Raw genomic sequence first — 15,403 nt, forward strand, 5'->3', positions numbered from 1 at the left:
TCACTGACTAAGCACTTAAGAAAGTGCAACCCAGGACAAAACCAATACAACATTAACCATATCTTTCCCATCAATCCCCTCTCCCACATACTTTTTAACTACTTTAAGATAGAGGCTTGGAAAACACACATCTGGCAGGATGAGAAGAGGAGGCCCAAGAGAAGAGTCATCAAGTTCAACATCTTGGTCAAGTGAGTTTGAGAGATTGACATGGTAATACCTGTCTTCCGTAATTCCTTTTTACCCCAGTCTTCAACAAACCACCAGTTTCCATGGGTGTGTGTGTGTTGGGGGGGTGGGGGTAGAAGATGAAGGGGGCTAAGTAAATGAACAGAGCGGGATGAAACAATGCTTCAATCCTTCCCTTGAGGATTGTGTCTTTCTGTGCCTTTCTAGGGCTGTCCTTTTTGCCACTGTGCTGATGCGTAAGACCCTGGAAGCCAGGATCAAAGCCACAGTGCTATATGCCTCAGAGACTGGGAAATCAGAAACCCTGGCCAGGAACCTGGGAGATTTATTCAACTGTGCTTTCAACACCAAGGTAGCAAGTCGCTCAGGAACCTCAAAGACTCTTTCTCTCTGAACTGCAGGTGCCGGGCCTGAGTTGAAGGGACCCCAGTAGCAAGGACACATAGAGCCCCCTCCCCCCATATTTTGTCACTTTAAAATGGGTATGGCATATTAAATGGCTCTTAGAATACATTTTTGCCGAACGGTTTATTTAAAGCATTTTTTAAAAGCCGGCCAAACGGCTGTGCTTTTAAAGAATGTAAATTCCAGAACCGCATCTCGTCAGATTACGAGCAGAGAAAAATGTTAGATGGAGATGGCCTGTTTTAAATCCAGCTTGGAATGTGGATTTTTTCAGGTTGTCTGCATGGATGAGTATAACCTGAACAACTTGGAGAAGGAGAAGCTGCTGCTGGTTGTGACCAGCACTTTTGGGAACGGAAATGCTCCAGGCAATGGAGAGGTGAGTTTTTCCTGGTAGGACAAATCGGGGTGGGGATTGGACCAGCATATGAGGGAAGAACTGGAAACGGGCTCCCTTGGGCAGAGATAAACAGATTTGGGACTCTGTAGACAAGAGAAGGATGAGAGAGTCTTTCTCAAGTTTCCAAGTCTCAGAGAATTCTTCTTCATCAGGCTGGTGATCAGCTAGACTCCCTCTCCCCTGAGAGCAGATCAAGAAGAAGGGACAGATAAAGCCCAGGGAAGTATGTGGTTCAGTGTAATACGCGTAAGCTCATGTTGGGCATGGAACGTGTTTATTTATTGTTACATTGTACTCTCCCAAGTGTTTAGTACGGAGCTTTGTATACAGTAAGCGCTCAAAAAATACAATTGAATGAATTGAATGAATGACCCTGGAAAAGGGCTGCGGGGAAGGGTGTGGGATACCCCTCCTCTTGAGATACTTAAGAACTATAAAAAAACCTCCCATCAGTCAGGGCTGAGTTAGGTGCAGGGGGATGACTACAGTGATCTCTGTGGAGAGTTCTTCTGGCTAGAAGCACCTTTTGATTTCCATTTTTTCCAGAAACTGAAGAAGTCCCTGTTCACTCTGAAAGAGCTCAACAACAAATTCAGGTTTGCCCCTTCTCCGCTTTCTCTCTGACATGGTACCCCCATGAGGTCCGGTTTGGTGACCCCTCACCCCACCTCCTCTGCATCTCCCCTCCGGGCAGGTATGCTGTGTTTGGCCTCGGCTCTAGCATGTACCCCCAGTTCTGTGCCTTCGCTCATGAGGTCGACCAGAAGTTTTCCCAGCTGGGGGCCTGCCAGCTTGCTTCCACGGGAGAGGGAGATGAACTCAGCGGGCAGGAAGAGGCCTTCCGGAGCTGGGCAGTGGACACTTTCAAGGTAGTTCCGTGGCGGGACCCCCAGAATACATCGGACACCCCCAGTTCGCGAGTCCCAAGGGCTTAGCAGAGTGCTCTGCACACAGAAAGCACTCAAAAACGATTGATCCTATACAGGCAGCTGCCAAAAAACATGCAGTACTTGGGAAAATTCACCAGAGAGCTCCACTCCACCGGTTAAATGAAAATGTTGATACCACAGGTGAGCGGCAGTAGGGGGTACTTAGGTTAGACCTCAGGAAAAACTTCTTGATTATAAAATTTTGTGAGGTACAGGAATAACTTACCTGGGAGGAGTTAAGACGTGAAAGCAATAATGACATTTGAACTTGAAAATAGGCGGTTCAGAGAACTAGAGAAAAGATGGCTCAGCCCGGTATAAACTAACTATAGGTTGCTTAGGGTCCTTGGGAAAATACGGCCGGAGACCTCTGATGGAGAATTAGTTACTGAAATAGGGGAAAAAAATTCCAATTACTATAGGGCATTTGTTAAGCATTTACTATGTGTCAAACACTCTTCTAAACACTGGAAAAAATACAAGTTAATCAGATCAAACCTAGTCCCTGTCCTACGAGGGGCTCACAGACTAAGTAAGAGAGATAACAGTCATTGAACCCCCATTTAACGGTTGAGGGAACAGTGACTTGCCCAAGGTCTCTCAGCAGGCAACTGGAAGAGCTGGAATTAGAACCTAGGTCCTTTGACTCTCAGGTCCAGGCTCTTTCCAGTAGGCCACCCTGGTCCTCATTTTCATATCGCATGCTCTCACTGCACGTTTGGGACAGAACGCTGTTCCCCAGTGTTCGCCCTATAACTGTAACTATAGTAGCCATACAGTACTGGAAGAAAGAGTGGTGTATATTCAGTACTGGATTAGACACCCAAACTATCATGTGAGTCTGCCTTAACATGAGAAGCATTTAATACAATGCTCTGCACACAGTTAGCGCTCAGTAAATACCATTGATTGATTTATTGAGAAGTGAATGTATTTCCATAATGTGCTCCCTCTCTCCCTCTCTGTCTGCCTCCCTCTCTCTCCCTCCTCCTCCCTCTCTGTATCTCCCTAGGAGGCCTGTGAAACCTTTGACATCCGGGGAAAGCACAAGGTTCACATCCCCAGATCTTACATCACTAAGGAAAACTGGAATCCCCAAAACTTCAGGATTGTGCCAGTCTCCCAACCTTTGGACCTGAGCAGAGGTATCTGTCTCCCCCACTGTGCAATCAGTCATCTTTGCTGAGTATCTACTGGGTGCGGGACACTTTATTGAGAACTTAGGCGAGTAATAATAATAATAATAATTTTAGTAATTGTGGTTTTTAAGCGCTTACTATGTGTCAAGAGCACGGTCCTGGGAGTCAGAAGGACCTGGGTTCTAATCTCTGTTCTGTCGCTTGTCTCCTCTGTTACTTTGGGTAAGTCACTTCACTTCTCTGTGCATCACCTCATCTGTGAAATGGGGATTAAGATTATGAGCCCCATGTGGGACAGGGACTGTGTCCAACTCAATTTGCTCGAATCCACCCGGGGCTTAGTACAGTGCCTGGCACAGAGTAAGCACTTAATAAATTCCACAATTGTTATTATCGTTATTATTATTAAGCACTGTTGTAAGTGCTGGGGAAAAGACAAGATCATCAGGTCAGACAACAGTCCCAGTCCCATATGGGACTCACAATCTAAGCAGGAGGGAGAAAGAGGTATTGAATCCCCATTTTACAGATGAGGTAAATGAGGCACAGAGAAGTTAAGTGACTTACCTGGGGTCACACAACAGACATGAGGTGGAGTCGGGTTCGGAACCCAGGTCTTCTAACTCCTTGACTAATGCTCTATCCAGTAGGCTACACTGTTTCTCAGTGTAAGTACATCTTACAAGCAACTCTGGTTCCCTCTTTCTGCCCACAGTAGCCCTTTTGGTGCCAGACTCCAACTCCGGACTCGGTCCATTGGATCTGTAAGCTGGATGTAGAAAACCTTTTCTCTCTCGTCCAGATCAAGCCAAAGAGGCAAGAAGGGAGAAGAAGCCTAGAGCCCCCGAGAGCTAGCTAGGCTGGCCCTCAGATCCATGGGCCCATTTGGGCCAGAACAAACCTGAATGGGACCAGGCTGGACCTGGCCTGTTCCCAGGGTGGCCATTCATCTTGTTTCATACTGGACAGTCAGGTTTTCAGCCAACCCGTCGTCCCGTCCAGAACAGATATGGCACCAGAGGTCGGCCCGTAGCTTCCACCAGAGCAGATCTCAGGCCCTGTCCCAAGCCACTGGCAAGGGGAAACAGCAGGACTTTAGAAAGCAGAACAAAAGCAACTTACGGGGCCTGGAAGTCAGAAGCACCTGGGTTCTGCCACTGCCACTTGTCTGCTGCGTGACCTTGGACGAGTCACTTCACTTCTCTGGGCCTCCGTTACCTTATCTGTAAAATGGGAATTAAGACTGTGTCACCCATGCGGGTCTGCGTCCAACCTGATTAGCTTGAATCTACTTCAGCACTCAGTACAGTGCCTGGAACAGAGTAAGCGCTTAACAAACAACGTTTAAAAACAAAACAAAAAAGAACAGCAGAATGGGGCAGTAAACCCCTCTGTTCAGGACTACAGCAACTCCACAGTTATCTAAAACAAAGAAGGAAATAGACTAGCCGCTTCAAAGACTTATCGAAGGCACATCTCCTCCAAGAGGCCTTCCCTGACTAAACATCCCCTTTCTTCTTCTCCCATTCCCTTCCACATTTCTGACTTGCTCCCTTTATTCATCCCTCCACTCCCAGCCCCACAACATTTATGTTCATATCTGTAATTTATTTATATTAATGTCTGTCTACCCTCTAGACTGCAAGCTAGTCGTGAGCAGGGAACGTGTCTGTTTAGTGTTATGTTGTACTCTCCCAAGTGCTTGGTAGAGTGCTCTGCACACAGTAAGCGCTCAATAAATACGATTGCACGATCTCCCGGAAGCCCAATAGACACTTAGCCTTGACCCCAGAGACTTGGACAACCTCTCAATGTGCTGCCCACTGGCACCCCGCTAGACTGGCACTCCTCTAGTGCTGTATGACCCCTCAGATTCGGCTCCTGAATCAGCAGACACTCCAGAAACATTTCCCCACATCCCAGCAAAACCCGACCTTGAATTCTTCTGAATTTCCCCCTACAGCTCTGAGCAGTCTGCACGCCCAGAAGGTGCTTTCCATGAAACTCAAATCCCGGCAGAATCTCCGGAGCTTGAACTCCAGGTGGGAGGCGTGATCTTCTCCGAAGTAGTTCACCGAGTGGGGTGAGACCCAGGGTGGAGAGGAACAGGAAATCCTGCAGTATCGGCTTTTCACCCGCCTGCTCTGTGTCTCTCCCAGCCGCACGACCCTTCTGGTCCAGCTTTCCGGAGAGAGGAGCCAGGAAGTGCGCTATCACCCGGGAGACCACCTTGGGGTTTTCCCTGGAAACCCGCCAGATTTAGTCCAGGGCATCATGGGGCGCGTCCAGGATGCTCCCCCGACACATCAGGCCATCCGGCTGGAAACCTGCAGGCAGAGCGGTAAGTCGTTTCCAATCATTCATTCGATCGTATTTATTGAGTGCTTCCTGTGTGCAAAGCATTGTATTAAGCGCTTTATTAGCTCATCTTCAGGGTGGGAGTTAGATTTGACTTTCTTTTCCACTCATGATCCCTGCGGGGGGAGAGAGATCCCACTGAGAAGACCCCAGGCTCAGCTTCAGCTCCTTCCGAGTCCTTCCACAAGCCTGGCAGAACATGTTGCTTTCGGGCAAGTGGCTTTTTTCAAGGCTGGGTTAAATTAGCCTTGCACTGGGCCACTTTCTAGGGCCAGTAGAAATGCCCAGTCAGTCAGGGGAAATGAAAACCGTTCTCGGAGTGCACTATGAGGGAAGTCGTAGAATTTCCTTTCCTACTGGTTGTTAAAACCAGGATAGACTCACCACCTTGGATGGTTTAACGTTGTTTTAACTGGAACTAGGGATTGAATTAAGTGACTTCTGGGAGGCTCTTAGAGGTCAGAAATCTATAACACCTCTGATGTTTGTTGAGTGGTTTTCGATCCAAACTATTTTTGCATCAGTTTCCCAGTATGAGTATAATATCGAATGCTTGGGAGAGTGCTCTGCAAGCAGTAAGAACTCAATAAGTATTACTGATCGATTGAGATCGGGAAGAGTTGATATTCTTCTTCCTATTTTATAGTGACCTTATTTTCATGGGTCACTTTATCTCCTGATCCCGAATGGCATCAATGTGGGATGGGGGTGGCCGCCACCCCTGGAGCAGGTAGGGTGGTCACTGGACACCCTGAGGATGCCGGATGCTCCTTTGCGAATCCAGAGGGAACAGTTTTCCATCAGAGTTGATGCATTCAATCAATCAGTCAATCAGTGGTATTTATTGAGTCTTACTGTGTGCAGAGAACAGTGCTTGGCATATAGTAAGCGCTTAACAAATACCATCATTATTATTATTATTATTACTGTACTCCAGAGTGTCTCAGTGGAAAAAGACCAGGCTTGGGCGTCAGAGGATGTGGGTTCTAATCCCGGCTCTGCCACTTATCTGCTGTGTGATCTTGGGCAAGCCACTTAACTTCTCTGTGCCCCAGTTACCTCATCTGTAAAATGGGGATTAAGAGTGTAAACCCCACATGGGACTAACTGATTACCTTGGGTAGAACAGTGCTTGGCACATAGTAAGCACGTAACAAATATCGTAGTTATAATTACAATATACCAGAGTTGGTAGACTCGTCGCCTGCCCACAGTGAGCTTCCTGTCTAGAGGGACTGTAGCATATGAACCTTTTGTTTTCAGGAACTTTTGTCTTGAGCTCAGAGACTTCTCCTCCCTCCTCCAGGCGACTACTGGACCAGCATCAAGAAACTGCCCCCCTGCTCACTCTCCCAGGCCTTGACATATTTCCTGGACCTCACCACCCCGCCCACTCAGCTCCTGCTGAAGAAACTAGCCCAGCTGGCCAGCAAGGATGGGGAGAGACAGAGGCTGGAGGCCCTGTGTCAGGTGAGCAGAAGCAGCGTGGAGTAGCCGAGAGAGAGCACGCCTGGGAGTCAGAAGGACCTGGGCTCTGATCTTGGCTCGGCCACTTGTCTGCTGTGTGACTTTGGGCAAATCACTTTACTTCTCTGTTCCTCAATGACCTCATCCGTAAAATGGGGATTAAGACCGTAAACCCCATGTGGGTCAGGGATTGTGTCTACCCTATCGCTCAGTACGATGCCAGGCACATAGTAAGCATTTGATAAATACCATTTAAAAAACCCCCCAAAACAACACTCTGTCTAAAGCACCTTGACCCAGCAGGAAGCTTAGACCAGATCTTTTTATGGAGAGATTGGTTCTAGGAACCAGGTGTTCAGAGAGCCTCTTTCTGATTAACTCATATCTACCCCAGCCCCCAACACAGTGCTTGGCAAATAGTTAACACTTAATAAATATACTGATAGCCCCAGTAATCTCAAGGACTCATTTAATCTAATTTGCCCTCATCTGTAAAATGGGAATGAATACCTATTCTTCCTCCCCCTTTCACTGTTTCTACTGTGTCTGACCTCATTACCCTGAATCTGAATCTGCCCAAGAGCTTAGCACAGTGCTTGGTGCATAGAAAGCATTTAACAAATATCACAGTTCTTACTATTACACTACTAAAATTATACTATCATTATTCCAATCCACACGCTTCAGTCCTAATACCATCCTATTCACTGTGCCTTGCTCTCATCTCTCTCACCTTCGTGCCCTCTCTCCCAACTGGAACTCCCTCCATCTCCACATCTGACAGATGACTACACTTCTCACTTTCAAAGCTGTACTAAAATGACACCTCCTCCAGGAAACCTTCCCTGATTAATCTCTCAACTCCCCACCCTATTTCCTTCCCTCCTGTGTCACCTAAGTACTTGAGTCCTCATCCGCTAAGCACTTAGCTACTCATCCCCCCTACACACAGAGAGACAGACACACACAGCACTCACATGCACATCTTTAAACTCAGTTGCAGCGTAGCTTAGTGGCAAAGGCACGGGTTTGGGGGTCAGAGGTGGTGGGTTCTAATCCCGGCTCCACCACTTGTCAGCTCTGTGACTTCGGGCAGGTCGCTTAACTTCTCTGTGCCTCAGTCACCTCATCTGTAAAAATGGAGATTAAAACTGTGAGCCCCACGCGGGACAACCTGATTACCTTGTATCTATCCCAGTGCTTAAAACAGGGCTTGGCATATAGTAAGCGCTTAACAAATGCCATTATTATTATTATTCCCCCTGCCTGTAATTTGTTTTAGTGCCTGTTTTCCCCACTAGATTGTTAACTCCCTAAGGGGAGGAATTGTACCTACTCTATCATATTCTCCCAAGTGCTTATGAGAGTATTCTGCCTAGGTAAAGCTCTCTAAATATTACTGATTAATTGCTAGGTCGATGGATCTCTACATTCAGGAAGTCCTTCCATATCTCTTATCCCCGTCCCCCCCCACACCCTTCCTGCCCCTGCCCCCGGCTCCAGAGCCATATGGAGTCAATCATGCAGCCCTTGGGTTTCAGACCTCAGAGTATCGCCCGTGGAAGTTCTCCAACAGCCCCACCTTCCTTGAGGTCCTGGAAGAGTTTCCATCGATCGAGGTCTCCACCGCCTTCTTGCTCACCCAGCTGCCCCTGCTGAAGCCTCGCTACTACTCCATCAGCTCCTCCCAGGTCCTCACTCCCAAGGAAATCCACCTGACTGTGGCCGTGGTCAGCTACCGGACCAGAGGTGAGTCCCCCAGGGCGTGAGCCGGGCATCGAGACAAGTAAGATGGGGCAGCGGGGTGGGACTTTGGGATTGGAAGGGCAGAAAGGAGGGCAGCCCGAAATGACCTGAGCGGGACACGGGGCCTCCTTTGGTCTAGACCGTAAATTTGTTGTGGGCGGGGAGTGTGCCTATTTATTGTTATATTGTACTCTCCCAACCGTTTAGTACAGTGCTGTGCACACAGTAAGTTCTCAATAAATGCGATCGATTGACTGATGGAGTGAACCCGGGCCCATAGGCTCATGGAGCCCCGGAAAGGGTCGCACCTTCCGCCCCTCACCCCTACTCCTGGGTCAGGGCTCGGCTGCCAGTGGGCCCCAGACGGTCTCTGGGCCTCACGGGTGCCTTCCTGGTCTGTCTTCCCTCTTCAGGAGGGCAGGGCCCCCTCCGCCATGGGGTCTGCAGCACGTGGCTCAGCAGGCTGGAGCCCCAGGACAGCATCCCCTGCTTCGTGCACAGGTAAGTACCCAGCCACAGATGGGCAGATGGAGAGGAGTTGGGGCGTGACTTCCCAACTTTGCACGTGTGAGCCCCTTATTAATAATAATAATAATATTTGTTAAGCATTTACTATGTGCCAAACACCGTTCTAGGCTCTGGGCACTGTGCATGCATCCGGGGCCTGAGAGAGATGAGGCAGGGGCCGTTGTATTCTAACCATCAGTTGCAGTCCCGTGGGTGTGGGTTGGAGGGGAGCCTTGCGACTGTGGCCGGGGGAACTTCAGGAGGTGGGGACATAAGAATAATAATAATAATAATAACGATGGTATTTGTTAAGCACTTACTATGTGCCAAGCACTGTTCTAAGCACTGGGGTAGATACGAGGTAATCAGGTTGTCCCACATGGGGGTGTCAGGCACAGAGAAGTTAAGTGGCTTGCCCAAGGTTGCACAGCGGAGGAGTGGAGGAGCCAAGGTTAGAACCCACATCCTCTAACTCCCAAGCCCGTGCTATTTCCACTAAGCCACAGAAGGGTCAGAGAGAAGGTCAGAGATCTGATCATCTGTCAGGGCACCGTGTGTCTTAGCTCGGGATCTTCTTCTCCCGGCCCCATGACTCGCTGTCCCCATTCGCTGACCGAGCGCCACCCTTGTGGGACTTTGCCAAGGGCGGGGGTGGGCGGGGGGTCCCCCTCCATATTTCAGGGACTCACCCGCTAAATTCTTTGTTGTCCTTTGGTTCTTAGTGCCAGTGGGTTCCAGCTGCCCGAGAACCCATCCCAGCCCTGCATCCTGATTGGCCCCGGCACAGGGATTGCCCCCTTCCGCAGTTTCTGGCAGCAGCGCTTGTTCGACAAGGAGACAAAAGGTACGTTAGCCTGGGGGTGACCCTGCCCTCCGGCCCTCAGACCCCAAGACCCAGGACCTCCGGGAGAACCAGCAGGGACCTCAGGGATCTGCCCTCAACTCTCAGAGAATAATAATAATAATAGTGGTGGTATTTGTTAAGTGCTTACTATATGTCAGGCACTGTGTAGACACATTTCCTGCCCCACTTGGGGCTCACAATCTTAATCCCCATTTTACAGATGAGGTCACTGTGGCTTAGTGGATAGAGCACAGGTCTGGGACTCAGAAGGACCTGGGTTCTAATCCTGGCTCTGCCACGTGTCTGCTCTGTGACCTTGGGCAAGTCACTCACCTTCTCTGTGCCTCAGGTGCCTCATCTTTCAAATGGGGATAAGAGTGTGAGCCTCATGTGAGACAGGGACTGTGTCCGCCTGATTAACTCGTATCTACCCCAGTGCTTAGAACAGTGCTTGGCACATAGTAGGTGCGTAACAGATACCGTAATTTTTATTAGCGTTATTATTATTATGTGACGCGTCTTCTAGACTGTGAGTCCGTTGTGGTCAGGGATGGTCTCTATGTGTTGCTGAATTGTACTTCCCAAGCGCTTAGTACCGTGCTCTGCACACAGTAAGCACTCAGTAAATATGATTGAATGAAAGTATCCAAAGTCTCAGAGAAGACTGGAGTTGGGATTAGGACCCAGGCCCTTCCGTCTCCCAGGCCCGTGCTCTATCCACTAGGCCACACTGCTTCTCTTTTGTGAAGAATAATAATGGTATTTGTTATGCCTGGGGCATAAACGCTGGGGTAGATACAAGGCAATCAGGTCGGACATAGTCCCTGTGAAGCAAATTATAGGAAGCAATGATCCAGCTGGGATACGCCTCTCGGCTAGAAAGATTTTCTCCCCTTGTGGCTCCTCCAAGAAGCCCAGTTGACTTTTCCCAGGATCCTCTGGGTGACCGTTGGGCCTCCAAGACTCCTTGGCCCATACCGAGCTCCCGGATCTTGCCTGGGCATCCGGCGCTCTCGGGTGGCCCCGGCAGTAACTGTGACTCCGTGCATTTGGCAGGCGTGAAGACGGGCCGCATGACCTTGGTGTTCGGCTGCCGCTCCCACACGGACCACCTGTACCGAGAGGAGGCTCAGGAGATGAAGAAGAAGGGAGTGCTCCGGGAGGTCTACACCGCCTACTCCCGCCAGCCAGGCCAGCCCACAGTAAGACTGGGGAGGGAGAGAAATAATCCCTTCTGGGTCCCCCTGACTTACTCCCTTTATTCATCCCCCATGCCCAGCCCCAAAGCACTTAGGTACGTATCTGTCATGTACTGCTTTATATTAATGTCTGTCGCCCCCTCTAAACTGTAAGCTCACTGAGGGCAGGAAATGTGCCTGCACACAGTAAGTGCTCAATAAATACAATCGACTGACTGACAAAGGAAAGGGGCGATTTCAAGGAGGCTGGCGATATTTTTTTCCCAAGTAGAGCGTAACTTCGACTTGGGACTTCCCGGCGGCAATGTAAGAGGCCGCGTGAACTGGGCCAAGGAAGGGGAAGAGATGAGGGGAAATCCCGCGTCCATGCTCATTTGATGGCTTGCCCATAGTCCAATCTGTCTGAGATCTGGCCCAGGGCCCTGAGCGGGACTCACGGGCCTGGCGAAGTTACAGTAATCATCTTGAGGAGGAGAAAATAGGCGTTCTGGCCCAATCCAGACCGTATGGCTCTAAAGACTTGACTTCCCCGCCCCTTCCCCTTGGTGGATTCTGGGTCCTGTCCGTCAGCAACTACCGAGCCCTGAGGCCTGAGATTTTGTGAGCAGCAGAAGCAGGACAGTGGGGCCGTTTCCAGGGGCCCCCAGAGTTCTCTGCACTCTTACTCTCCGAAGCGCTTAATCCAGTGCCCTGCCCCTAGTAAGAGCTTGACAAATGCCATGGATTGATTGATTTCAGGTCTACGTCCAGGATATCCTGCGGAACAGCCTCGCGGGCGAGGTGCACAGGGTGTTGCATGAAGATGGCGGCCACGTGTACGTCTGTGGAGACGGGAGGATGGGCCGGGACGTGGCTCGGACCCTGAAGGAGATTTTGGCCTCCAAGCTGGGCCTGAGTCAGGAGCAGGCTGAAGATTATTTCTTCCAGCTGAAGGTAGGGGCCGGCCGGGCTACGCCCGGTGAGAACCATGAGGAGAGATTTCAACCCAATCTGTAGACTTGGGCTGGGGACCTATGAGGGTGGAAATAATAATAATAATAATAATAATAGTAATAATAACAATAATAGTATTTGTAAAGCACTTACTATGTGTCAAGCACTGTACTAAACCCTGGGGTAGATACAAATTAATTGGGTCCCATAGGGGGCTCAAAGTCTAAGTAAGAGAGAAAACAGGTATTAAATCCCCATTTTGCCGACGAGGGAACTGAGGCACAGAGAAGTTAAGTGACTTGTCCACGGTCACATAGCAGGTACATGGCAGAGCTGGAATTAGAACCCAGGTCGTCTGACTCCTGCCAGTGCTCTGTTCATTAGGCTACTCGGATGGGAGTTTGGAACCTGCTATTTTCATTAAATTCATTCAATCTTATTTACTGAGCACTTACTGTGTTCAGAGCACTGTACTAAGTGTCTGGAGGAGTACGATATAACAACCTATATAATACAGTATATATAATAATATATAACAATATAATATATGTATAAATATATATATAATAATGTATAACAATATAACAACATAACGGGCACATTCCCTGCCCACGATGAGTCTAGAGGGACTGGCTTGCAGTGTAGAGGGAAGGTACTCTCCCTTGTGCTTAGTACAGTGCCCTTCACAAAGGAAGAGCTCAGTAAATACCATATATTGATTGGCTTCTTCAGTCATGAATCTGCCTCTACCCTGCTGGGTGACCTTGGACAAGCAATTTAATCTTTCTGGGACTTGATTTGTAAAATAGGTAGAATCACCTCTCTCTCCTTCCCGACATCCTTATTCTGGGGAGAGAATGAGTCAGATAAGTGTGGTTTTTGAGATCTATAAAAGACAGGACTATCCAAGGTGATAGTGTTACCAAAAGGTAAAATCGAAGACAGATTGAAATGTGCAGATTTGAGGTCAAATGTCACAGGCAATAAAGGTAAGCAATAAAACATCACCTCAGAAGTCAGCTATATGAACTAGCTTGTGTCCAGGACTGAAGTGTAGGTGACAAGATTAAGAGCTAATTTGCTGAAGGGCAGAGACTTATCATTTGCTTTTAAAATTTCTTTCGAAGGACCAGAGGCGATACCACGAAGATATCTTTGGAACCGCCTTTCCCTATGAGGGGGGAAAAGGACACAGCGCTGTCGAAACCTGAAGAGTTCAAAACACCGCCAGAGGGAAGGGTCCATTAAAATATCACCTAATGAAGCAAATGCTTTAAGCGCCTTTTGGTGGATAGAGGATAATGGAAATCTGTGATATTGCAAAACCTCATTTTAGGCTTCAATCGATCAGTGGTATTTATCAAGCACCTACTGTGTGTGCAGCACTGTATTGAGCATTATTGAGGGTGCACGAGAGATAAAAAGCGTGGTCTACTGGATAGAGCCCTGGCCTGGGAGTAGTAAGTACTGGGTTCCAATCCCGGCTCCGCCACTCATCTGCTGTGTGACCTTGGGCAAGTCACTTCACTTCTCTGGGCCTCAGTTACCCCATCTGTAAAATGGGGACTAGTACTGTGAGCCCCATGTGGGACAGGGACCGGGTCCAACCTGATTTGACCTGTATCTTCCCCAGTGCTTAGTTCAGTGCCTGGCACATAGTAAGTGCTTAACAGGTACATTAAAAAAAAAGACCCAGATCCTTTCCTGAAGGAGTTTACAATCTCCAACCTTCTCCCCCTCACACTAATGCTGTTCAGGAGCAAAATAAACTGATTTGTTCCTCCTCTTCTCCCTTTCCCTGCCTCCCTCTTGGGATGAACGGAGAAGCAGCGGCAAAGAGACTGGATAATCCACAGGTTACATAATGTCCCTTCAGGGATCATTGCAGTAGAGTTTTCCCAAAAACCTCAGCCAAATATTGGGAGCAGAATCCAGGAAAGTTCCCAGAGGGCAGGTCTCGTTCCTTCTGGATTTTAAGTAAATGAGATGCCAGAAAAATATCATTTATAACAGGTGGTATTCTGTTTACACCGGGTATATTATCATATTCTGTCATCCTGGGGCTAACTGAAGTCTAATTGAGTTTATTTAACATATGTCAGCCTAACAAACATGTACAGTTATTTATATCACCCTTATTTAAATTCCCGGGGAGAAAAATCTTGTTCACAAGTTATTCTGCTGAGAGTTGATTTGGATGGTCTGTAATGGAGCTGTTTTGGGGAAATGAATTCTCTGTAGGTTCTTTTGCACATGGAGGGTCACTGTGGACCCAGAGCTGAGCTGTGTTTGAGCCCACAGCCTATGCAAAAAAGAAAAAAAAATGCTCATTCTTTCTAGGGAACCCAATAACAAGGATGGGCTTCCTGAATGACCACCAGGTATGGAATAGGAATATAAAGTGCATATACATTTGCATATCAGCGGTTAACATGAACCTCTGTCCCATTCACAGGGGAAGATAAAGCACACGGTTTTGCTTTGGGGATTTCTGGGAAAGATAGGTCGTGTGATGTATGAATAACCGAGCATTATTAAAATCTGGTCATTATCAAATTGGTGACCGAATCTTGATGGGAAGGGGAGAAGCCACAGTGTTTTGTTGCCGGACCCTAGTGGTTCACACTTCATCGATAAAAGCAGCTGTCTTCGAAGCAGCAAATCAGCTGAGCCAAAGAGCTGGGTTCGATTCTCTCCATCCAGAGCCTGTGGCAGAAGCCTAGTTCAGCCTAATCCTTGGGATAATGGAAAGTTTCCAGTAGCCTCCAACTCAGCTTAACCTGGTTCTGCCTCTCTCCCCAGCCGCCAACCCCAGTTGGTTACGTTTCCCTCCTCTCTCTCCCCTTCCCGTCCCAGGCGGACAAATTCCGGATGCAAAGGCAACAGCGGGAGGAGGAGGGAAAGACAATCCAAGAGGCTGGTGGCTTTACCTGCTGTGTCACCTTGGGCAGGTCCCTTAACTGCTCCATGCCTCAGTTTCCTCTTCTGTAAACTGGGAACTCACTACCTCTCCTCCCTCCTCCTAGGATTTTGAGCCCGGTGTGGGACGGAGACTGTCTGACTTGATTATCTTGTATCTGGCCCAGTGCTTAGTACTGTGCCTGGTACCTAGTGAGAGTTTAACAAATGCACACAATTATTATCGTCTCTCCAGCAACCAGGTATTGGGGGGCCACTATCAATACAGCTGAAACCCGACAGCCAGGGCATCTAGAGGTTCCCTTCCACTCTACCTACCCCAGCTTCAGGGAGGAGAGAATCCAGTCAGCTCCTCCAAATCTGGATGG

General features: G+C 48.6%; 1 protein-coding gene across 3 annotated transcripts in view; it reads left to right on the forward strand.

Moving 5' to 3' along the window:
* NOS2 (nitric oxide synthase 2) overlaps nucleotides 1–13,385 on the forward strand; it is a 34,290-nt gene extending 20,905 nt beyond the window's left edge. For all 3 annotated transcript variants that reach the window (XM_029081582.2, XM_029081584.2, XM_029081585.2), the window contains 15 exons: nucleotides 109–191; nucleotides 397–541; nucleotides 869–973; nucleotides 1,541–1,590; nucleotides 1,689–1,863; nucleotides 2,936–3,068; nucleotides 5,026–5,104; nucleotides 5,222–5,403; nucleotides 6,727–6,890; nucleotides 8,429–8,636; nucleotides 9,047–9,134; nucleotides 9,863–9,984; nucleotides 11,041–11,186; nucleotides 11,922–12,116; nucleotides 13,244–13,385. In XM_029081582.2, the coding sequence (XP_028937415.1) occupies nucleotides 109–191; nucleotides 397–541; nucleotides 869–973; nucleotides 1,541–1,590; nucleotides 1,689–1,863; nucleotides 2,936–3,068; nucleotides 5,026–5,104; nucleotides 5,222–5,403; nucleotides 6,727–6,890; nucleotides 8,429–8,636; nucleotides 9,047–9,134; nucleotides 9,863–9,984; nucleotides 11,041–11,186; nucleotides 11,922–12,116; nucleotides 13,244–13,327 (1,959 nt within the window). In that variant the 3' untranslated portion in view covers nucleotides 13,328–13,385. The remainder of the gene's footprint in view (nucleotides 1–108; nucleotides 192–396; nucleotides 542–868; nucleotides 974–1,540; nucleotides 1,591–1,688; nucleotides 1,864–2,935; nucleotides 3,069–5,025; nucleotides 5,105–5,221; nucleotides 5,404–6,726; nucleotides 6,891–8,428; nucleotides 8,637–9,046; nucleotides 9,135–9,862; nucleotides 9,985–11,040; nucleotides 11,187–11,921; nucleotides 12,117–13,243) is intronic.
* Nucleotides 13,386–15,403: the final 2,018 nt, after the last annotated feature.

Source organism: Ornithorhynchus anatinus, chromosome 17, assembly GCF_004115215.2.
Source record: "Ornithorhynchus anatinus isolate Pmale09 chromosome 17, mOrnAna1.pri.v4, whole genome shotgun sequence".
NCBI lineage: Eukaryota > Metazoa > Chordata > Mammalia > Monotremata > Ornithorhynchidae > Ornithorhynchus > Ornithorhynchus anatinus.